Raw genomic sequence first — 25,744 nt, 5'->3', positions numbered from 1 at the left:
GATGTCCACAAGCTGAGACACACCCCTGTCCTGGGTAGATAATTAACCTCCAAATTAGGATGTCCACAAGCTGAGACACACCCCTGTCCTGGGTAGATAATAAACCTCAAACTTAGGATGTCCGCAAGCTGAGACACACCCCTGTCCTGGGTAGATAGTAAAGCTTAAACTTAGGATGTCCACAAGCTGAGACACACCCCTGTCCTGGGATAAACCTCAAACTTAGGATGTCCTCAAGCTGAGACACACCCCTGTCCTGGGTAGATAATTAACCTCCAACTTAGGATGTCCACAAGCTGAGACACACCTCTGTCCTGGGATAAACCTCAAACTTAGGGTTTAATGCTGAGTTATTGCAGCCCAGCAAAGGTACATGCGGAAGGCATCAGAGCTAGTACTACCTTATCCAATTTGAGATATACAGTAAATCATTGTCATTGCCGAGTTTGAGGAACAAATTTAAAATATGACCAAAATACAACAGTATATGCTGGTCTTGATGTAATTCACAAAAAAAAAAAAAAAAAAAAAAAAAAGAAGAAAATGTGTTTAAGACATGAATTCCTGGAATCTTATGTAAATAAAAATCTGAACAGATTTGAATTTGATGTTGTAATTGTAAATATGAACCAAATCTGATGAGACGAGATGTGACAATGATTCGGAGGGGAATAAGACATGCATAATACGATATGGACCTCTTTAATAACATGACTTTAGATTAGAAACCTTCACAGAATGAACCGTAATTCTTATCTCCATGTCTAACACACTGTTTATTAAAGCTCTGTACATTTTTATAACATTGTAGAGATGAATGAGCTTGTCAGTGAAACTTAAAAATGATCCAAATTTTTATGTCAACAGGTGGTTGGGGGAAAAAATGCGAATAACAGCCCTTAGGAGACTTATTGAGCTATATCTATCCAAGAAATCAAATGTTAACAAAATAGTCATTTTTTGAAAAACCATGAAAAGAGAGCCCCACAAAAATATATTGAAAAACCATGAAAATAGAGCCCCACAAAATATATGACTTCACAGTATGTAACATCAAACAAAGTATAAAAGGTGACTATAGGTAACAGATAAACAGATATACACATATGCAGGTGCAACACTTACAATATCATGCTAAGGAATACAAAAAAGGACATCAAAACAGACTGTAAATGAGTTAAAGTTCTGACATTTACTAGAAATAAGAAAGGAATGAAGACAGGAAAAGGTTTGACATGCTTTGTATGTATCAGGGGAAATTTGACATGCAAAAAAGGATTCAAGGTTTAAATCAAGTTCTAATTAAACTGGGATAGGATGAAAGTTTCTTCTGTGTAAAGTAAAACTTTAAAAATTAAATACTGAACACTACAGCTATGAATCCCCTGTCCTCGTTAACAAATATCAATTTTTTATCACTGGTCGGTGATCATGTGACCAGTAAACATATTTATAGTAAATGATTGTAATTCATTCAGAGGAAAACAACTTTAATCAAATGACATTCAAGCATGTTTTGTTCTGAGGGTTTTTGGTGGTTTGCCATAATAAAACTAGTGAATTTCATGGAAAAACGTATAAAAAATATAAGAATTATATTTAACCTTAGTTACCTTGAGAGTGTCATGAGATGACTTTCTGAACATCTATAAAAGGCATCACCAGAATGCATGATGACACAAGCCTGATGGCAACAATAAACTATTGTGATACAAACAGCCAGCTGCACAGACATAAAACACTTGCTGAGAAAGGGACGGACAGATGGACAGAAATGTAACACCATACCATATTACAAAACCTCTCAAATATGGGCATATATCAATCAAAAGTTAATGTTTATAAATATTCACAAACAACATTAACAAATTGTAAATACAGACCATCACTAAAACTAAATCACAAAAAAGTCACACAACATACTCAATAAGGTGTAATATATACCGATTCTGAGCTGGACTGCAAAGAAAAATCACCACTTATCTACAACATCTATAATGTAATACTATATTGCCTCTGTAATTTTGTTGTTAGGAATCTTTAACCTCCTTCTCCTCACCTAGAACATTTTTCTGAAAGTTGTCACAAATTACAGGTTCACAAATAATACTGACACAATAACAGGTACACAAGTAATGATGACACAATTACAGGTACACAAATAATGATGACACAATTTATAGGTACACAAGTAATGATGACACAATTACATGTACACAAATAATGATGACACAATTTATAGGTACACAAGTATCGATAACACAATTACAGGTACACAAGTAATGATGACACAATTACAGGTACACAAGTAATGATGACACAATTACAGGTACACGAGTAATGATTACACAATTTATAAGTACACCAGTAATGATGACACAAATTACAGGTACACAAGTAATGATGACGGAAATTACAGGTACACAAGTAATGATGACAGAAATTACAGGTACACAAGTAATGATGACGGAAATTACAGGTACACAAGTAATGATGACGGAAATTACAGGTACACAAGTAATGATGACAGAAATTACAGGTTCACAAGTAATGATATCACATTTTTTTACAGGTACAGCAGATCATTAAAATTGATGACATATTTGACTGGTAAACAGAAACACATAAATTGATGAAGGTAACAGGTACACATGAATTAAAGCCATATTTGACAGGTACGCAAAAAACAAGTGTCTCTATTCTATTGCCATCTGATTTTGATTACAAATTAATGTCAGATGTTCCATTGTTATGTCAATGAATCTGAAATATCTTACATGTATATCAGAAAAATCAATCTATATAAATACTTGATTTTAATATCAACATATCTAATTAAATTTTGATAGACAAAATTATCAATAATGAAGTAGAAGGTATTCAGTGTGTGTGTATTCCACTGAAATTGTTGACACATCATTTGATAAACTAGTGGAACAATCTCCAGTATAAAACAAATATTTAAAATGAAAACATCAAATAACAAAAACTGAAAAGTCAAATAAATGTGTAACAAAACAGAAAGCATCATGAGGAAAGGAACGCAGGTGTGACATACTTTATAGGTCAACGGTGTGATCTGTAACCATGGAAACACAAGTTGTAGACATGGAAACAATAGCAGACTTGAAAACAATTTTGGTGGTACAAATGGAGACACAAATGTAGCTGTGGACAAGGATTTTTTCTGTGTTCAATGCTGCCTACTATGGTGTACGGTAACTATGGCAACTGCTTAGATAGTGTGGTAACCTAGCAATGGCATATTAACGTCAGTAAGCACAAAGGTCACTTGGGAACGTCTACCTACTTCATCTCCTGCAGCTTCATCCTGAAGAAATAATGTTGACTTGCAAAGAACCATATCTATTGCCAATTTGTCAATAGATAGATTTGTGAAATATCACTTATAATACAACTTGTGCCATTTTCACAATTATCCTGATGCAAATTAAAGTATTAAAATTCTATGTAAATCTATAAGAGGTACAGGCAATGATCACAGATGATGTTATATCCCTAAAGTAAACTCTTCATCTACTTTTTAGGACAAAAAATAACAAGGAGTGTAAATATCAAAGTACTGAAAATAAAACTACACAACATCAAAACAGTAAAAACAGCTGGAGACTTGTTCATACAAAGGTTAAAACACTAAATACTCTGGGTATGTAATATATAACTTTAACCTAAGGATACAACAAAGATCTACAACATATAAAATACAGTAGATATTGTGATTAAAGTGAGAAAAGTTACATGAAGAAAATCCTAAACCTACAATTTGTGTTTCATTAATTTTTCTTTCTTTTCTCTTTTTTTTTCATTTATTGGGAAACTGAAGATTCAGATGACACTAAGTTTTTTCCCTCCTGTTTTTGACATTGGAGTGTTTTGAAGAGCACATTAAGGGCAGTTAGTCAATTTTCTTGCTTCCTGAAGGTATCACAACACTATGTAAATATATGATGTTATGGAAGTAAATGATAATACACTGTACAATAATAAATGTGACAGATAAGAGTTAAAAAGAGAAAAATTTTCACCTGTTCCTCCCTCTTATCCTCCTCCTCTAGGTCACTGAGTTCTCGGAGTGGTGAGTCCGGTTCTTTAGTGGTCAGATACCAGAAGTCCTTTCCCTTCAATCTTTTAATTTCCCAGAGGTCAGTTGGTACCTGATAGGTGTCAGCTTGTTCTGCCTCACCCTAGAATAAAGATTTGTTAAGAATCATTATGTAAATCAGCTTAATTTTCAGGGTGAATTTGACAACAATAGTAGCAGTCGTACTCACAGACTTTGCCGTCAGAGTGGTCACCACAGCTGAGATGGTGCGTATGGTTGCCGGGGAAATGTTCAGGATCAAATCAGTCGTAGACAAGTCCATGTGTGCACCTTTACCAAACGGTGCCTGACTGTAGAAGGAAATCTCACAGGGATTTAGAATCTGAAATATAATATCCATTTATATATTGTTTACCAAATGGTGCCTGACTGTAAAAGATCTGACACAGATTTAGAATCTGAAATCGAGAGCGGTAAATTTAGGTGTGTCCATAATTTACACCACTGCTCTCGATTTAGATCTACAACTTTGTATTGTTTTATGTTCTATGTATGTGATGTAATTTATGTAATATTTGTGTCTTGATAAAGGGGCAGGTTGCCTCGAAAATTTGACAATTGGCTTGTCCATACTGTTGCTATTACTTCATTGCTTCATTACTGCTAATGAGGTTTAATTCTGACTTTTCAGGTGTAGCTATTACATAATACAATAGATATATTTCACAGTAATGAAGTCATCTTAATATTACCTGAGCCCCAACATTCTGACGCTGGTTAAATACACACGAAATAATCTGAAGGTCACGGATGGATGCTGACATTTCCTGTCTTTCTGGCGACATCCTCATCTTAAAGGATAGATGAGTCTGAAAAAAATTAATCAATGTTAGCTGTTGTTTACCAATCACACTATAGATATCTGTTATCTGTTTACCGGCTGTACATATATATATAGACACTGCGGACCTGCTATAATTTGGATACTGATAATCCAGAAAACTCACCATCCTGACAGAAAGGTTGGGGAATTGGATTTCCATAATGTTAATTTTTCTTTATACTGTATCTATATAACCATCAACAACATAGGTAAACTGTTGAAGTGTCCCAGTTTATATGTCTACAGGACAAACTGTTTAAGAATTACAACAATATTGTTTACTGATAAATTATTATGTAGCAAAAATATATATTGGTGCCAACCTCCAGTCAAATAATATCCGATCAAAGCCATTCAAAATGAAAGGTAATTGGATGTTTCAAAGGGCCATCAGTTAGAGAAACCTTATCATCAGCTGTATAGTATAGTTATCACATCTGTATGTATTTGTATAGTTATCACATCTTTATGTATTTAATGTTGTTTACAACCAGTTCAGATACATACGTCCATCTTGAGTGCAGTACTGCTTGGTTTTGATTGGTCCTCAATAAGAATGATCTCAGGTTTCTCCATAGTAACCGTGATCCTCATCTCTGCTACTGGGGCCTGCTGGACTTGTTTGGAGGGTGTTGCTATAAATAGATTAAATGGGTAAGCTACTTCTTCAAAACAATATCTTCATACAAAATTTTAACTGACATATTCAATAGCATGACAATCAATAGCATGACAAAAGAAATTGTTGAAAAAATTGAAATGAAATATTTGAAAAAGTGGTTTTAATTACTGATGATAAAAAGTATGTGTTAATACTAGGAGTCAATATTGAAGACTCCCAATTACAATATGAACATATTGTCCCTGAATTTACTTTCCTTATTAATAAGATAAAAAAGCTTAATCAAATATTTTGATTATGATACCAGTTCTTTTTAATTATGATACCTGTAAGTTTTAATGGTGATACCTGTAAGTTTTAATGGTGATACCTGTAAGTTTTAATGGTGATACCTGTAAGTTTTAATGGTGATACCTGTAAGTTTTAATGGTGATACCTGTAAGTTTTAATGGTGATACCTGTAAGTTTTAATAGTGATACCTGTACATTTTAATTGCGATACCTTTAAGTTTTAATGGTGATAACTGTAAGTTTTAATGGTGATACCTGTAAGTTTTAATGGTGATATCTGTAAGTTTTAATGGTGATATCTGTAAGTTTTAATAGTGATACCTGTACATTTTAATTGCGATACCTGTAAGTTTTAATGGTGATACCTGTAAGTTTTAATTGTGATACCTGTAAGTTTTAATTGTGATACCTGTAAGTTTTAATAATGATACCTGTAAGTTTTAATGGTGATACCTGTACATTTTAATTGCGATACCTGTAAGTTTTAATTGTGATATCTGTAAGTTTTAATTGTGATACCTGTAAGTTTTAATTGTGATACCTGTAAGTTTTAATGGTGATACCTGTACATTTTAATTGCGATACCTGTAAGTTTATGCTGGTCTTACAGATCATACCTTTAAGTTTATCCTCCTTGGCTGTTACTGCTGGTTTGTTCTTTTGTTCAGGCATTTGGAAGAATGTTGCTAAAGCCATCAGGAAGTCAACACACACACAAATATACAGGCTGCTGACCTTCACCACAACTACAATATTAAATCAACATGAACATTACACACAACATTTGAGTTCTAGTTTTTTTTTCTAATTTTTAACTGATATGTACAAAGTCTGACATCTGTAACATTAAACATGCAAGTTTTCAAAAGGAACAACATGCAGACATTTGTTGACCTTGCTCAGTATAGAATATATTAGGTATAATGTACTATTGTATACTAACTGTCCTTATCCTGACTGCTCTCTTGTGTAAAACTGACGTCAATCATGTTGGCACCCTGGACGCCTCCTGTCCCAATATTTTTTTCTGACAAGTCAACAGCGTTTCTCTCTATCATTCTGAAATAAGATAATTCTATAAACAGGCTGACAAAAACTTCACTCATATTACAATTAGAGAAATTACAAAGCACAAGAGCCCTTAAGATAACTTGTTGTTAAATTAGTACTGTACATAACCCTTTTACTCTGGACAAAAACCAATACACAGACTGGAATTAAGGCAATTTCAGATTTCTAATTGGAATAAGACAGAAAACATATAATGTCTGTAAGACATGAACGTCCTTAATTCTAAGTAATCGAGGATCTGATCAGGTGTAGAACTGGAAGGTCTATGATACACATCTACTAGGGGGTAGATATAATACACATGTACTAGGTGGTAGATATAATACACATGTACTAGAGGGGTAGATATAATACACATGTACTAGGGGGTAGATATAATACACATGTACTAGGGGTAGATATGATACACATGTACTAGGGGGTAGATATAATACACATGTACTAGGGGTAGATATAATACACATGTACTAGGGGGTAGATATAATACACATGTACTAGAGGGTAGATATAATACACATGTACTAGGAGGTAAATATAATACACATGTACTAAAGGGGTAGATATAATACACATGTACTAGGGGGTAGATATAATACACATGTACTAGGGAGTAGATATAATACACATGTACTAAGGTTTAGACAGGAACCAAAGCAAGATAACTAGAGAAATGATAGTAATTCAGAGCAGGATAACATAAGGCTGACACTATTACCCCGTCCTTACAGAAAATGTGGGGATATTACAACAAGGCTCTGTAGAAAAAAGGAAAAGTATTTATATTACTGTCATATTACAGATGTAGTGAAACATTGTTTGTGTGAAGCAAACATTGTCCCTGTACCTTGTCACTCCCTTCTGTTTCTCTGGTCGGGCATCATCTACAATGGTGTCCTTGAGAATGACCTTGGTAACTATGGCACCATCCAGCATGACCTTGCCATCCACAGCAATGACCTTGAGTTCGACCTTGCCCAGACATTTGGCCGGATCTCTAGTACTGACACCGGAATCCTAAAAAAAACCAGTTGCTGCATCTTATCACTGGATACATCTTACCCACTAACTAGATACAGACCTAACCCCTAACTAGATACATCCTTACTCCCTTACCTGACACAGGGATTTGTTATCTTACATATATTATGTATAAGCCATCTAAATAATTTCCTAAACTGAAGGAAAATTATGACTTGGCTAGGTCTTAATAGACTCAGATTATTAATACAGGACTTTAAAATACATTTCTAATCACAGATCTCCCGACTTGTCCCAAATCCTGTGCCATCATTACAGTATATACAACAAATATCATTTCATAAGTTTTATGAGTCTCCTAGTATACTGTGACATTGTATATAAATCTCTTGTAGCGTACCATACATTGTATATAAATCTCTTGTAGTGTACCATACATTGTATATAAATCTCTTGTAGTATACCTTACATTGTATATAAATCATTGTATATAAATCTCTTGTAGTGTACCATACATTGTATATAAATCTCTTGTAGTTTACCATACATTGTATATAAATATCTTGTAGTGTAACATACATTGTATATAAATCTCTTGTAGTGTACCATACATTGTAAATAAATCTCTTGTAGTGTACCATACATTATATATAAATCTCTTGTAGTTTACCATACATTGTAAATAAATCTCTTGTAGTGTACCATACATTATAAATAAATCTCTTGTAGTATACCATACATTGTATATAAATCTCTTGTAGTGTACCATACATTGTAAATAAATCTCTTGTAGTATACCATACATTGTATATAAATCTCTTGTAGTTTACCATACATTGTAAATAAATCTCTTGTAGTGTACCATACATTGTAAATAAATCTCTTGTAGTATACCATACATTGTATATAAATCTCTTGTAGTGTACCATACATTGTAAATAAATCTCTTGTAGTGTACCATACATTATAAATAAATCTCTTGCAGTGTACCATACATTGTAAATAAATCTCTTGCAGTGTACCATACATTGTATATAAATCTCTTGTAGTATACCATACATTGTATATAAATCTCTTGTAGTGTACCAAACATTGTAAATAAATCTCTTGTAGTGTACTATACATTGTATATAAATCTCTTGTAGTATACCATACATTGTATATAAATATATTTACAACCTTACCAGTACACTCTCCCCAGTGTATAAAGCTGCTTCCAAACTCTTCATTTGGAAGTTGAATTTGACCTTGGTGTAGTTAACCTTGACCTCTATTGGCTCGCTGACCTTTGGTGCCACCTTGCCTTCAGATGCTAAAACAAATATTTAACCTGTAAATCTAATCTCAGTAAGGTATTACCTCTGTGTAAAACACAAGGAGTTGCCAATAGGTCAGACTTTTGTCTGGACCCTGGGTATTCATAAAGGATCTTATCATGTCAGATATTTGTATTATAAGTAAACATGAAGACTAAATCCACTAAATATAAACACTGTGAAGAACACGGTCAATTTAAAACCACAATATACATAAATCTATTACTGAAATGCTTTTCTTAACATTTGTAATAACTTCCTGTTTACCAGACATTCAATTCCTGATTAATACTGACATAATATCACTAGAAAACTGCGCTGTGTAATATGTTATCTTTTAATTTGATAAACCAATCAAACCTTTTCCTTCTTAATATTGATTTAGTTCAACCAATCAAATCTCTCCTTACATGTTCCTGAAGGTGTCTCCTGAGAAACTGTTACAGAAGTGTCACTTGACAGTTCAGTCCCTGTCTGAGCTTGACCTGTGATCTCTTTGTCACTTTGACCTTCATTTAAATTCTCATCCAGAAGTGACATGGCCATTTTGAAATCTCCCTGACTCATGCTTGCCTATAAAATAAAAGATAGCACCTAATACAGCCATCTGATTATAACATAAAACTCTGATTATAACATAAAACTCTGATTATAACATAAAACTCTGATTATATCATAAAACTCTGATTATATCATAAAACTCTGATTATATCATAAAACTCTGATTATATCATAAAACTCTGATTATGACATAAAACTCTGATTATATCATAAAACTCTGATTATAACATGAAACTCTGATTATATCATAAAACTCTGATTATAACATAAAATTCTGATAACAATGAACATTTGGATAATTTCTGTCTAATTCAATAAAGATAAATTTGTAATTTGTAACATTTGTCAGTGTCTGGTATAAACCAGAATCTGATCAGGTGTAGAACATGATGTTATGATACTCTCTGTCTACAAATGTGTTTAGAGGTTCTCAGGATGTGACACTGGTTCAGGTGGATTGAGAAGGATGAACAATGGGTTACACAATACAATCAGCCATCTTATGATGGGTGTATAACTATCTACTACAGATAATGAATTGATATCTATTTACAATGTTTGAGACTTATACTGAAAAATTTCAATTTGTCAGAACCAAGGCTACATATAATGACACACATAATGGATGCAATTTCTAATCAAATCATTTGGCAATAAATTCGAGTGGTCTACAAACCAAATCATATATGTATATGTATCATAACAGTATGTGTTTACTCACGACAATGGCTTCCATTGATCCAGTGACGTCGACCTCTGGCTGATCTGTATACCAAGATATAGATAGGTTCCTGGTGACATTCAGCGTAATTGTGACAGGTTCTAGAATCAAACACTCTCCACGACTTGCTCCAGTTATCGTGAACACTGCTCTGTAATCAGAAATTGAAAGTTGGTTTCTTCCTTCCAAACATCTACTTTGTTATATTTTTAAAATGTGATCAGAAAATACAAATAAACTGCATAGCTTTTAGAGACCACACCAAGGGACATAACTCACACCGGCGATTTAAAAAAGGGGAGATAATCTATGGGATGAGATCTCTAATGGGAGCCAAACTACATTAATACTGACAGCTGATGTTACATTGTGTATTTACATAAAAGGGAACAAAAACAGTCTAAAAGTGTACTGCTTGAATTGTGAATGCTAAAACAGAGACAGCATTTACTATGACTGTAAATTCAAGGGAGATAACCTTTAAGGGGAGTGTTCAAACAGAGATATCATTTATTGTGACTGTCAATTTAAGGGAGATAACCTTTATTTACCATGACTTTAAATTCAAGGGAGATAACCTTTTAGGAGCGTGTTCAAACAGAGATATCATTTCTTGTGACTGTCAATTTAAGGGACACCTTTATTTACCATGACTTTAAATTCAAGGGAGATAACCTTTAAGGAGAGTGTTCAAACAGAGATATAATTTACTGTGACTGTAAATTTAAGGGATATAACCTTTATTAACTATGACTTTTAATGCAAGGGAGACATCCTTTACCTTGTAAGTTTTAGTTGTTTTAACTGGATGACCATTCTATCTAACACGGCTGGAAAACCACTGCTAGAGAGTTTCCCTGCTAGATGGAAACTGTTCTGAATACCAAGTTCACCAAAATCTGCCAACAGGACTTCTCGTGACAATGAACTTTTAGGAATTACAATGAGGGGAGCATGCATGCTGATGTTGAGACCAACTCGTGGGGCCTTTTCTTGGAGTTTACTGACAGCATCCTTGGAGAATTCGGCCACAGACTGACCAGCTTGGACCATTCTCTCTCTGGCTGCCTGAAACACAGCCTGATCCTTTGCGGCCTGGAAGTTGTTCACAAAAATCTGTAAAAAAAATGTAAATCAAGCTTTTAATAACCCAATCATTTAACGTTCTTTGTGCTGAAAGCCTTTTGAAAAGTAAAAAAGTTAAAATCAAAACCCTTATCATGTAGGAGGAACATTATAAAAGTTTTAAGTATCACGCTGGTTAATTTTTATTAACTAGTGACCAATGTCTGCTTTCTAATAAAACAGTGTATTGAGTTTGTGCTACAGAACACAATAATTTTTTTCAAGCTTTAATTTTAATCTTTAATGATTTTTAAATATCTGCCATTCCCTTAATATAATATATGTATGTCTACCTTATGTTTATAATTGGGAAATATTAATGTCATGTTTTGTCGAAATAAATCAACTTCCTATAAACACTTTTAACACTGACCAGTAAATCATTGACAAATTTGTTGACAAACACAAGGCGGATACAGCCAAGCTTGACGTTAACACTTGTGTCCATGCATGACATGTCAGCGTATTTGTCCCCCTCTGTAGCATGGTTATATATAGTAACGTCGAGGGATAGTACAGCCTCACCCTGGATCTCCATGATCTATAAATAGAAATACACAAACATGTTTTGCGGGAAAAAAAATGCAAGAAATTCAATTCAAGAAACCCTCATTACCTAAAACCCTTTCATCATTATTCATCCTCAAATTCAAGGGTAACTTAGTTAAACAACAAATAAAAGGACAGAAAATACCAGAGTCAAGTTGTTGAACCAGTACTACAGAGATCCATTTCACTACTCAAAATCAAACCTTTTGGTACAATGTATCAGGATCAGGGTCGAAAATCGTAATCGCTTTCAACATGGCTGCCACAACAGTTTTCTCATCCTGAATAGTGACCTTGGCATCGATACCTAATGATAAAAAAAAACATGAATATTTTGTTACATTCAGCTACTACTAATATAATTTTGTAAAACAAACTTTAAACTTTTAACTTTTTCTATGATATAACTTTCCATCATACAAATTTGGCCATGAAACTAAAAATCCAGTTTGTTCTAAAATCAAGGTTTTAATGACATTATAAAAATGGACACAAAACTAAAAGATTTCTGAATTTTTTTCTTGATTTTTCAATACCGCAATCTCAGGTAAATTAAGACTTTGTCTTTTGTCTAACGAACAACAAAAGTATTGGTCAAAAACAAACATTACCAAAATCTGAGAAATCAGGAGAGAAGAGACTTGTGTGTTATATAGCCTCATTATTACTACACTGTTGAAATATTATGTTACAAATGACACGTTTTTTTCACAATAAATTGTTGTCGTAATGACGGCCGCATAGTGGCCCTAACATGTAGACAATTTTCACAAAAAGTCTTCGTGTTGTTCAGTTTCCTTTTTTTTAATACTTTATCTTACAAAGGAACTCTATTGAATCCCACGCGGGTCTGATCGAAGACTCTACCGAAAAGTTCTACAGTAGGAGTATTGGATCATTATTATCAAATAACACAAAGATATTGGTCAGGTAACTCAAAACACCTTAAAAAAGGGAACTTCAAAACAGCGACTGGTCTGCATGACCACAAGTCTACACAAAGCACTTACAATTATAACTTTCAATGTATAATCTTTCAGAAGTTCATAAATATACTTAAACCATACTGATGAATCTCATTCAAATAAATGTATTATTTTATATAATACAAAACAAAGCAATGACAAAAGCTAACACTTTCCATTAGAGTGAGATGTGGAAGTTCCAGTGGTTGACACAGACATAACATGTACTTTGTCTGATAGACAAGAACGAACCAGTAAATAGAAGGATACCATTTATAGTATAATTACCTCGGACGCGCATGTCTGTGATGAGGTTGTGCTTAGTACAGATGGTCACGCCGATCTGGTCTAGCTGAGCATTGACTCGTATGTCTACCTGGTCTGGATCCTTCTCTTTTTTCTTCTCTGTAACACAACAACAATATTCTGTAATTCTATCGTTTCATTCATTAAAATTAATGCAGTTTCACTTGAGGACTTCCCGAAATTCAGTTTCTTTTATATTTACAATTTTTGTTACAAACAATATTTTGAAACGAAGATAATTAAATATCACAATTTCCTTTCATATTTACAATTTTTGTTACAAACAATATTTTGAACTAAAGGTAATTAAATATCACAATTTCCTTTCATATTTACAATTTTTGATACAAACAATATTTTGAAATGAAATTTCCTTTCATAATTAAATATCACAATTTCCTTTCATATTTACAATTTTTCTTCCATACAATATTTTGAATTGAGGATAATTAAATATCACATATTTTGAGGTTATTATTTTTAAAAATACCTACTTTTTAAACCTGATTTCTGATGGTCCTTTTTCTCTGTTGATTCTTCCTTTTTCTCACTGGTGGTGCTTGTTTTAACCTCCACATGAGGTTTTGGTGGCGGCTGCAGGCCCTCGGCAAAGACAATGAGAGAGAGTAACGCCTCCTGGTGAAGCATCACCTCCAGGGCTGTGAAGGTCACGGTCACAGACTGTTCAGTTTTCTGGTGTGTAGTTGCAAATTCTGGACCATCAGCATTAGCCTAGAATTACAAGTGATCAATATAAGATGTTAGTGGGATGAGTTTCTCCTAAACTGAAATATTATAAACTGTACTTTCAAAGTGAAAATATTTCATTAACTAATGGCTCAAATAACAAGTATGTGATAAAAAAAAAATATGGACACTGGCCACCATCTCGTGTATCCATTCAACCAAACACAAAATGGACAATGGCCACCATCTCAAGTATCTATTCAACCCAACACGAAATTGACACTGACCGCCATCTCAAGCATCCATTCAACCCAACACGAATTTGACACTGACCGCCATCTCACGTATCCATTCAACCAAACACAAAATGGAAACTGGCCACCATCTCAAGTATCCATTCAACCAAACACAAAATGGACAATGGCCACCATCTCGTGTATCCATTCAACCAAACACAAAATGGAAAATGGCCACCATCTCAAGCATCCATTCAACCCAACACGAAATTGACACTGACTGCCATCTCAAGTATCCATTCAACCTCTAAATGACATCATACATTCACAGATTACATCGAAATGTCACAAAGGAGACATAGATATGAAGCAGAGACATCATCCTACCTTGACATAGTGAATGGTCAGTAGACGGTACTTGTGGTCATCTACAGAGGGTGTGTTAATGAGGTTGATCAAAGGCCCTCCACTGGTCACTATATCAACAAACAAATATAATCAGTCATTACAATAAGGAATCAAACTTGGAAACAATTTACAGCTGTAGAGATCATGTTCTGAACAATTTAAACAGATTTAAAATATATATTTAAAACTTAAGTCAGTTCACTGTGATTTGAATCATTGTTATATTAGATATTTAACACTGCTAATTTTGGGGGGAATTATATAAAGATTATGAATTTATGATGATTTGTGGTAAGGGAATCCTACACGAGAGCACAAGAGTGTAGATCTGTAATATCATTAGATAGAAATGTACAGACAAACAGGTATATCCTGATGTTTTGAAAGATAAATCAGGCATGATAAATACACATTACTAAATGAATGTACACCACTATAGCACACACAAGGAAATCGGGGTGGAAATGACGACTAACAATATAACACTGATAATTAACATTATATCTATATATATTTACAGGTAAATCAGAGAGGTATCCCAGTGATTATAGTTTACACTATAAATATTGCTTTTTATGGAAATATATAAAAAGTAAATCCCATTTCCAAGTATACACAGCCCAACTTTAGCCATATCATATACAAGTAGATATTGTTCCATTATCATAGGTCATTCCATTGTAAAAACAAGTTCCAAACCCTATAGAAATCACACACAGGGATATATAGTAGTTTTGACTAAACGCAACGTCTTGTTACAGGTATGTAAAGTAGTTTTTAATTCAACACAATGTCTTGTTACCATCAAAAACATAACACTTAAAGCATATTTTTTTCCTCGAACTTTTTTGCAGAAAAGAAAATTTCTAACTAATTAACTAAAAAGCAAATGTTAAACAATTTTCTATCACAAATTTATCAATTAATCTATATCAATTGATGTACACTATCTATTAAGACTGTTTTGAAAGCTTAAGAAATTATTTTTCAAATACTGTATAGGTAAGACACAGTTTGGGTGTATAATACAAAACTATAATACCTGAACATGGTTGGTATGATACAAAACAAAATTCTGAAGTTCAACTTATGATATATACATGTATACAAAACAAGTAAACAATAACATATTCATAGTCAAAGAGAATATATCATGTATATAATGATTTGAATATGTAAATATTTCATTTAGAATTATCTTTTAAATATTTAGAAAATAACCTGCTGTTTATCAACAGTAAAACACATTATTAGACCAAGTGAAACATAGTTAGTAGGTAAAACCTCCGCATGCCATTTCTGTCATGTCAATGAAGGATGATTTACTATGAGTGTTAGTATTCCCACCAAACATAATACCTGGCCCACATCAGCAAAGCAAACAGCAACTTTTCTCCGATCTACATTTCTATTTCAAATTCAAGTTACTAAGTCATCTCTTTTTCAACAATTTCCATTTCTTCAAAGAAATTAAAGAAATGCAGATGGAATTTTTACAATGACTGTAGCATACAATGATTTCACAGCAAATATTACATTATCAAATTTCAATAAATTTTGAGTGTGTGCAAGGCTTAGCAGATTTTTAACAGCAGTGTTGCCAATGGTAACAAAGCTTGCCTTACATTTATATAACAGTAACAAGTGCTGACTGAAGCTTCAGTGCCAGAGACTGATACCCTGGTCTCCTAGTACTATCAGAAAGAGGGTATATCACAGGCTATCAACACCCATACCTTAAACCCTACAATATGTTATGAACAAATATTTTAGATATAAACTTTATTTAAACAAAAGATTTTAAACAAGTTTTTTGAACTTATTAATCACTCTTGTTGGTGTGGATGTAAGCGTGCGACAGGTCTTCCTGTGGGAGGAAACTGACGTGCCAATCCCATGTGGTCTGGCAGGTAACTCCATACCTTTTCACATCCATTTTAGGAATAAAACCCCAGAGATCTAGGTGGAAAGCGTGAATGTTACAATTGTGCCACCCATATACCTATTATGAGCCATTCAGGTTGTATGTATGTAATGTAAGTTACAATATTTTATCACCAGATGTATTTCTGGTACAAAATATTAGATTCCAACATTTGCACTAAACCCTCAACATCTACATCTAAAAAGATTCAAAATACAAGATTTCTTCCCAAACAATTATCCTGACTCAGGAAATTAATAGATAATCCTAATAAATATCCTCAAACCTTATATTAGTACCCTAATTCACTTATAAAGGAGTTTACTGATGTCATCCAACAGAAATCCTCAACCCTAATATCAGTACCCTAATACACATGCACCAAATCATTAATAAACTCATTTTCTCTTTGAAAAGAGACCTAAAAATCACCATGGCATTCCAGTTTGTGAGATTTCATCAATTTCACTGACTTTGAAAAGATTTATAATCTGAGAGGGAGTGCTTGTTAAATGAATTAAAGAAGAAAGATTGCTATGAATTTGTTGTAATTGAAATTCTGACCTTTCAGGTCAGCAATTTCCTATCTTGTGTGTTTAGGGAAAGACATGAAAGAAATGTTAACTCTGACCTCTAATAAACTTGTTAACTTTGACCCCCTAATAAACTTGTCAACTTTGACGCCTAATATACTTGTTAACTTTGACCCCTAATAAACTTGTTAACTTTGACCCCCTAATAAACTTGTTAACTTTGACCCTCCCCCTAATAAACTTGTCAACTTTGACCACTTATAAACATGGAAACGTTGACCCCATATCTACCTATTGACTTTGATTCTTAAAACATTGGTTATTTTTTACCCCTAATAAACTTGATCAACTCTTTACTGTAACTTAGATTTGCTGTAAAATTGTTAGGTGTTTAATTTCAAGCCATTTTTAATGATAGCGATTTTAGCAAAAATAAATCCTAAAATTATAAACAAACTTGATCCAGGAGCACAGTATCAGTAAACTAGCATAATGATGTTCCAGAAATCATTCACCAATGATCACCAAGGTTTACACATTCAGTGAACCCTTTATAAGTTCCTCATCTGACCCAGAAGCACAACCAGTGTATACCAGCCAGAGTGAGGTGTATTATGATGATGTATAAGCATTCACTAAATGTACACATTTACCGCCATCGTTTCTAACCTGATATTGAACGTTTTTCAGCTGTAAGAAAAACCATAATCACACAATGAATCACGAACAGGGTTAATATCAAACATATCTGTGTTTATACTGACAATTATTCATATTATTACCTAACTTAACAAATCGATTATTAAAATTATTTGAATTAATCTCCATTAAATATCTGTGTGAACTGGTTTTCCTTCTTAAATCCTTTATTGTGATAAAAAATTAAATTCTTTAGTATATATACCAATATCTAGTATGTAACACATGTAAATATAAGTTGGTAAATTTATATATATCAATCATCAAAGGTTTTCTTATATATTTTCGTCATCGATACCAAACCTCCCTGGAAAGACCACACTCTTTACAAGACCATCTGGTGCATGTCCCTCAAGAGGTCTTATAAGGGAGGGATCACTGTTGTGAATATTGAATAGTCAATGATGTGATGTGGAAAAATATATTGAGACTATAAAATATTTATAGGATAACAAGGGCCATTTGAGACAGGTTATGCTCCCCAATTTGGACAAAATTTAAGTATGAAAAATAACAACGGGCAATAAGAGAGGAATGATTCTTGTGTACTGCCCTCCTACTCACTGAGAGCTATCTGCCTTGAAAGTTTTATGTTAATATCTCTTATAGTTTTAGAATAATGCTCCAGACAAAATTTCACTATGGAAAATAACAAAGGGCAATAACTCCTAAATTATACAAAAGAGAGTGATGGTTCTTGTACATCTGACTTCTCCTTGTTGTGATCTATCTACCTATAAAGTTTCATGTTGATACCTCTTATAGTTTTTGTGTTATGCTCCAGACAAAATTATGATGGATAGACTGACACACAAAATGGCGACTAAATGCTCTCCTTTCGGGGAGCATAAAAATGCCCCTGCCACCAGTGAAATAAGTTTCTTGAAAATCAAATCTGTCCAACATGAGTGTTAGATTGACAAAAAGAAACAGAACAGAAAATTCATTACAACAGGATAATGGAGATACCTAAACAACATTGGTAGTTAATACAAATGTTATCAAAAGAAATAAAACTAAAATATTAGTAACAAACCTTTTGCAGCTTCTAACTTTTGAACCAATGTTTCGGAGGCTGTTTACATGCAAATAAATAAACAATAAACACATACAAGACAACAGTTAAAATTCAAAATGCATCACAATTCAAAAGTCAGCTGTGGGTAGGAAACGTAATACATTTTACTACTGTATAGAAGGTTATTTCAGCATATGTAAAATCAAGTGTTTTCACATTAGCATTCTGAGGTTGAATTTCAGTGCATCTCATTTTAGTGATTGTACAACCTAATCTTCTTATTTTAGGGTGTATTCAGGCATTCTTCTCTTTGGATATAACAGCTCAGGGTTTATTACTGGACATTCAGGAGAAGAACTGCAGTATACCATGTACCTGATGTCAACAATGTCCCCCAGCTGTTCATATTTCAATGTTTTAAATCTTATTATTATTGTTACATTCTCAACAGCTCGTCATAAAAGGTCATTAGGGTCATCAAACGGTAAAACACACAGCGATCCAGAAGGAAATAACATTAAACTGAAAGGAATAAGACAAATGCTAAAAATTTTAATGTTTATATAAACACAAAAGATTAAAATGGTACGTCATAGTCTATTATATAGACCAACATCTTTCAGGTAATGTAGAATTTTATAAATCTCAACAGTTTCAAAAAGGGATTTTAGACATGTAATGTTACGATAAAATTATTCTGAAGTAGACAGAAGGTCAATGCAGTCCAATAAAAATGTTTAACGGTGAATGGCTCATCACATCCTATGCACCAAGGATTATCTTCGCCTTTCAACATATATGAATGTGTAAGGTATGTAATGCCAATCCGAAGACAGGCAAGGACAACTTCGTCTCAGTGCTTGTCTCTATAGCCCAAATCTTTATAAGCTCTATTTTCCACCTCACTAAAATAACCAGCTATACAGTATATATCTAAAGTCCATCAATAAAAAAGGTCTCAAGCATTATACTTGGCTATTTTGTTTACAATCAAATCCAACCATGATTTATTTTTCGTATCTTTTCTGTAATGATATTACTATTAATAGTTTACCATTTTGCCAATGACTTGATACTAGATAAACCAATAAATCAATCAATCAATAGATTGGGTCAATTCGACAATCAATCAGAAATATTTCTGTTAGGAATACGTTTATTCTATATTTATCAGGCAAAATGTGTTTTATCAGACCCATTAAAAATGTTTTTTGATTAATTTTTTGCCAATAAATGTGTTTTCTAATGAAAGAATCAAGTTGGATATCAAGTGTAAAGCTAAAACAGAATCATACCAGACATACACAGCATTTAATCATACCGAAAAATTGGAAATCATGACAATAAAAATGCCGAACATTTCACAGCCGAGCAAATTCTGAAAATTTTTTTTGAAAGTTAGTAGGGCTTTAAGAACTCAAAAAAGGTAGCGACGAAAAATAAATGAAAATGATCAGACGAGCAAACAAATATCGAATAAATTACGATAAATACTTTATCAAATACAAAATCTATGATGTTTTTTTTTGAAAATTAAGAAAATAAACTATTGTATTTTGGTAGATGAGCCCTGTTTATTCCACATTTAGTCTAGGGAGTGACATGTGATCTATTACTGGAGGAAAGGGGACGGGCTTATTACAGGACAAAGAATTCATAGTCCTATCTACAGAATGGTTGGGCTTATTGACCAGATACGAAATAATTATTGGAACATGACAAGATAAAATACTTGGCCTTATTTACCTAACCCAGACCTAATTACTAGATCAGTTTATAAAAGGTCCAAGTTCTATGAGAAGTTAGTACACTACTCCAATACTTGGTGGGTATATTTGTCAGGAAAATAACAGACCAGTTATCAAGTGTCAAAATGCTAAAAACATGCATGATTAAAGTTTCAAAGAAAAATTTCAAAGTTTTGAAATTTGATTTTTTTTTCTTTCATTTTTAAAAGCTTAAATTCTTTTGGGTAATTTACACTTGTATTTCTTCATTCACCAATACCAATATTTTTCCTAAAATGGTCGAAATCATAAAGAAATAAACGCAAATTCATAACGAAGGGCACAAAATCCTATTTGCTATAAACAGACATTGAAACTTCAATCATCAATAAAACACTACTCAGTATTCTTACTCTTCTTCCTGGTAAAGGTTTTCTCTCCAATGTCTGGGAGATTTAATTGGGAAAAAAAAAGATTCTTTAAAAAGTTTTTTGTCATTTTGGAAAAAAAAACCCTATATAAATAAATATTACTGAAAGCCACTAGTTTTTTTTCAGTCAGTTATATAAACCATATCAATTGTTATTGTCTAGATACGATAGAATGAAAACAGAATGATGACAGAGACATGACAAAAGCAAATAAAAATGTTTTAGCAGAAAAGAAATAGCAGAAAATTCTTTTTTCTTTAACTTGAGAAATGAAAATTAATGTACTAGTCTGGATCACACCATGCTTTCCATTACCCACAATGCTCTGCTTTTCCCATAATGCATTAGCATCAACTAAGCCATGTCGGAGGACAAAAAAATCTCATGAAAATGATTAATTAATTAAATTCATGATGAAATTAAAGTATTTCAGGATTATCACATGCTGAACAAATATTTCAGCTAATTTTTTTTTAAAACATTCTGAAAATTAATATTCTACAATTAATAAGCAAAATTATATTACGTAACAACAATAGATCAAGTCCTCTATTTTACGTACCTCAGTGACCTTCTAATGTCTATCGTACTGACCTTTCTCCTTTAAATACTGCAGGTAGATGCCACCAATGTAAGCCTCCACATTCATGTCATGTGTACGTATTGCCAGTTGCGTACCAACTGACTCCACAACAAGCTTCAGTACAAGTACATCTTCCATATTTGTATGTTGTAATAAGTTCACACACACCTGGAATGTCAAAGGTCAAGGTTAATATGGAAGGGCAAGGTTGAACAAAGTGATAAGGTCATACCAAATTAGTAACTGCCATTCTGAAATATCTTATTATTTCTTTGGGAACCTATTTTTATTAGATATATTTGAGTTAACCAAGTGGTTACCACTCAAAATATATCTTTCGAGCTTATGTTACACTTACCTTCTTCACTTCAAACTTAAATTCTAAGTCTGTGTAGTTGGTAAGATCCTGCGAGATCGACCGCTCTACCTCCTGTCCTTCCTAAAATCAAGGACAACAATTTCACATGTAACTTTCTGTACATTAGGAACTGAACTGTGGTCAGTCGGTGAACATATAGCATTAAGGTAAGTTATCACATGGACCCCTGTGATCAATGACCCCTGTAATCAATGACCCCCTGTGATCAATGACCCCTTGTGATATGTGATGACCCCTGTGATCAATGACCCCCTGTGATCAATGACCCCCTGTGATCACTGATGCCTGTGATATGTGATGACCCCTGTGATCAATGACCCCATGTGATATCCAGTGACCCCTGTGATCAATGACCCCATTTGATATCCAGTGACCCCTGTGATCAATGACCCCATGTGATATCCAGTGACCCCTGTGATCAATGACCCCCTGTGATAAATGGTGACCCCTGTGATCAATGACCCCATGTGACCACTGATGCCTGTGATATGTGATGACCCCTATGATCAATGACCCCCTGTGATCAATGACCCCCTGTGACCACTGATGCCTGTGATATCTGGTGACCCCTGTGATCAATGACCCTATGTGATATCCGATGACCCCTGTGATCACTGACCTCCTGTGATATCCGGTGACCCCTGTGTTCACCGACCCCTTGTGATATGTGATGACCCCTGTGATCACTGCCCCCCTGTGATATGTTATGACCCCTGTGATCACTGACCCCTGTGATATAAGGTGACCTCTGTGATGACTGACCCCTTGTGATGCATGGTGACCTCTTTAATCTTTAGGAAATGATGACCTTATGGACACTAGTTGACCTTTCATGTAAATTTTTAAATCTGACCTGAGACTATGGAGTCTTATTTTTCAAACATCTACTGACTTCAACACCTATCTCATTGTGTTACACAATCTTCACAAAATCTATTTGTAGTACTGACTTCAACATCTATCTCATTGTGTTACACAATCTTCACAAAATCTATATTTAGAACTGACTTTGACCCTCACTTACCTTGTCCCCTACAGCCACAACTGCTACATCAGCCAGACTTAACTGGTTAGAATTCAGGTCTGTCACAGGGATGTCTGTAGCACTCTGTAAAACATACAATAATTAACACTTCTGTTATACCAGTATTTTCTAGGAATACAAACAGAAGATACTGAAGTATTCAGAAAGGCCTTCAAACTGAATTCAATAGTTAAATTTTTTAACATTTTATTTTAAGTACAGATGACCTTGACCTTCAGATGTGAACTGTCATTCAAAGAAAATACATTCATTTCGGAAAAAAAGTGTCAGAAATCCCAGTTTGATGGAACCATGATAACTAAGTATAAAAATAGAATCCAATTTTCTGTTCCGGTTGGAAATCAATGAGAAGTATGGAACTTCTACAGACTATTGTTAAGAGATATACTCATGACCTTCAGACCGTCTTAGGTATATATCTAAAAAGACTGAAATCCAAATCTAGTTTATAGTTAACATGGTGCCAAAAATATAATTAAATATCTACTAAATCTTCTTGGGGGCTCTCTTTCAACCATGATGATTATCATCTTGCTTTCAATCGATTTGGCCTTATCAATTCAAGGCAAGTATTTTTTATATCTTTGGGCTGATTTTCTGTTATTTGGGTTATAAACTAGTTTATAACTTCTTTCACAGTTCACCCGCAAGGCTATACCCAGGTTTTATCACCTAGCATGGGCCTTCTGAGAGTGCATTACTAACAGGCTCATTATAGTTAACAATACAGGTAGCCCCTAAAAAGTATATAATGTAAACATCTAATAAAATATAATTAAATATCAGTTAAATATATAAATTTAACACTAAGAAAACACTTAGAAATCTGAGGAATTTTTTAATCCTAGTCCAAGATACCATTTACTACCTAAATTCAGGTACTACAGAAATCAGTGGGAAAAACATTTCTTTGATAGATAACAATTATCCACAGAACAACAGTGATCAAATTTTACCAACATGTTACGAGTTGTCTCCCCTGACTGATATCTATATTACCAACATGTTATAAGTTGTCTCCCCTGTCTGATATCTATAACAAGTGTTTTCAAATTCAAGTAAGTGTGTAAGAGTACCTTGAAGACATCTTCCTCCTCGTGTGTGGGAGCTGACTCAGGGAGTGGTATACTGTCTACGAGTTGTAGAATCTCCTGTAACCGGGCATCTGATATTGTCAGACTCAGAAGCTTCAACTCGCCAGAAACTTTCATCCTGTTTGTGTGTTAAAAACAGACTTTTTTTATCTTTAAAATTTGAAGTTAAATAAATGATGTTAATAAAGATCAATAAATGCTGGGTGGTCAGCTGGGGCAGTGGTCAGTTGGGGCAGTGGTAAGGCACAAACCTTCCACCTGCCGTCCAGGGCTTATTTCCTTTAACAGACGTGAAAAGGGAGCGGGACGTCACCTAACTGACCACATGGGTTTTTTCCCCGGGTACTCCAGTTTCCTCCCACAGTAAGACCCTTCATGTGATCACATGCAGGTCAACAAGAGTGATTAATATAAGTTGCAATAACTTGTTTTGGTGACTGTTGTAAAACAAATAAAGTTTATATTAAAAATAAAAAATATCTTGATCTGAAGCCCTCATTATGTTCTACTGCTGCAATTAAAATTGATATATGTTATCTTTAAGTCTAAAAGTTTACCTTCATCCTACGTATGGGGAAAGAAAAGTCTTAAGAAATAATCTTTTTTTTTTTTTTTATACATTTTTTCAAATTATTGGATTACAGATCGCACTCTGATAAACAACCACCTATAATTACACAAAGATTTTATGATATTTTTTATCGATAAGCTCCATATTTGACATACTTGGCCATACGGGAGTCTTTGTCAAACATACACTTCTGTAGACACACTGTTAGAGATATAGGCTCTAGCACATGTAGTGGGGACGCTGCAAATGTCCTCACAGCCTGCCAGTCATCTCCTGTAACATCAACATCAAAACCAGGATCAACATCATGACCTCAGTTAACATACTCCAACATAACCTTACCTCTGTTAACATACTCCAACATATCCTTACCGCTGTTAACATACTCCAACATAACCTTACCGCTGTTAACATACTCCAACATAACCTTACCTCTGTTAACATACTCCAACATATCCTTACCGCTGTTAACATACTCCAACATAACCTTACCTCTGTTAACATACTCCAACATAACCTTACCTCAGTTAACATACTCCAACATAACCTTACCTCTGTTAACATAATCCAACATAACCTTACCTCAGTTAACATACTCCAACATAACCTTACCTCAGTTAACATATTCCAACATAACCTTACCTCAGTTAACATACTCCAACATAACCTTACCTCAGTTAACATATTCCAACATAACCTTACCTCAGTTAACATATTCTTACATAACCTTACCTCAGTTAACATATTCTTACATAACCTTACCTCAGTTAACATACTCCAACATAACCTTACCTCAGTTAACATATTCCAACATAACCTTACCTCAGTTAACATATTCCAACATAACCTTACCTCAGTTAACATATTCCAACATAACCTTACCTCAGTTAACATACTCCAACATAACCTTACCTCAGTTAACATATTCTTACATAACCTTACCTCAGTTAACATATTC

At 33.7% G+C, this 25,744-nt stretch overlaps 1 protein-coding gene across 1 annotated transcript in view; it reads right to left on the bottom strand.

Moving 5' to 3' along the window:
* The window catches only part of LOC132559882 (intermembrane lipid transfer protein VPS13A-like), a 118,758-nt gene that overhangs the window by 50,018 nt on the left and 42,996 nt on the right, over nt 1–25,744 (bottom strand). The window contains exons 25-49 of the mRNA XM_060224512.1: nt 24,942–25,059; nt 24,198–24,333; nt 23,091–23,184; nt 22,056–22,132; nt 21,709–21,865; nt 18,975–19,013; nt 16,340–16,355; nt 14,762–14,852; nt 13,946–14,183; nt 13,434–13,550; nt 12,384–12,487; nt 12,005–12,172; nt 11,288–11,622; nt 10,507–10,657; nt 9,635–9,797; nt 9,093–9,220; nt 7,775–7,944; nt 6,803–6,918; nt 6,477–6,605; nt 5,454–5,581; nt 4,816–4,932; nt 4,293–4,445; nt 4,047–4,205; nt 3,311–3,331; nt 1,945–1,959 (exon numbers count right to left, since the gene is read on the bottom strand). Of these exons, the coding sequence (XP_060080495.1) occupies nt 1,945–1,959; nt 3,311–3,331; nt 4,047–4,205; nt 4,293–4,445; nt 4,816–4,932; nt 5,454–5,581; nt 6,477–6,605; nt 6,803–6,918; nt 7,775–7,944; nt 9,093–9,220; nt 9,635–9,797; nt 10,507–10,657; nt 11,288–11,622; nt 12,005–12,172; nt 12,384–12,487; nt 13,434–13,550; nt 13,946–14,183; nt 14,762–14,852; nt 16,340–16,355; nt 18,975–19,013; nt 21,709–21,865; nt 22,056–22,132; nt 23,091–23,184; nt 24,198–24,333; nt 24,942–25,059 (3,140 nt within the window). The remainder of the gene's footprint in view (nt 1–1,944; nt 1,960–3,310; nt 3,332–4,046; nt 4,206–4,292; nt 4,446–4,815; nt 4,933–5,453; nt 5,582–6,476; nt 6,606–6,802; nt 6,919–7,774; nt 7,945–9,092; nt 9,221–9,634; nt 9,798–10,506; nt 10,658–11,287; nt 11,623–12,004; nt 12,173–12,383; nt 12,488–13,433; nt 13,551–13,945; nt 14,184–14,761; nt 14,853–16,339; nt 16,356–18,974; nt 19,014–21,708; nt 21,866–22,055; nt 22,133–23,090; nt 23,185–24,197; nt 24,334–24,941; nt 25,060–25,744) is intronic.

The sequence above is a fragment of the Ylistrum balloti genome, unplaced genomic scaffold (genome assembly GCF_031769215.1).
Source record: "Ylistrum balloti isolate Yb309-2 unplaced genomic scaffold, AGI_CSIRO_Ybal_v1 Utg370990, whole genome shotgun sequence".
Classification (NCBI taxonomy): Eukaryota; Metazoa; Mollusca; class Bivalvia; order Pectinida; family Pectinidae; genus Ylistrum; species Ylistrum balloti.
Note: the sequence above shows the minus strand (reverse complement) of the source record. Positions and strands in the feature narration are given on the sequence as shown.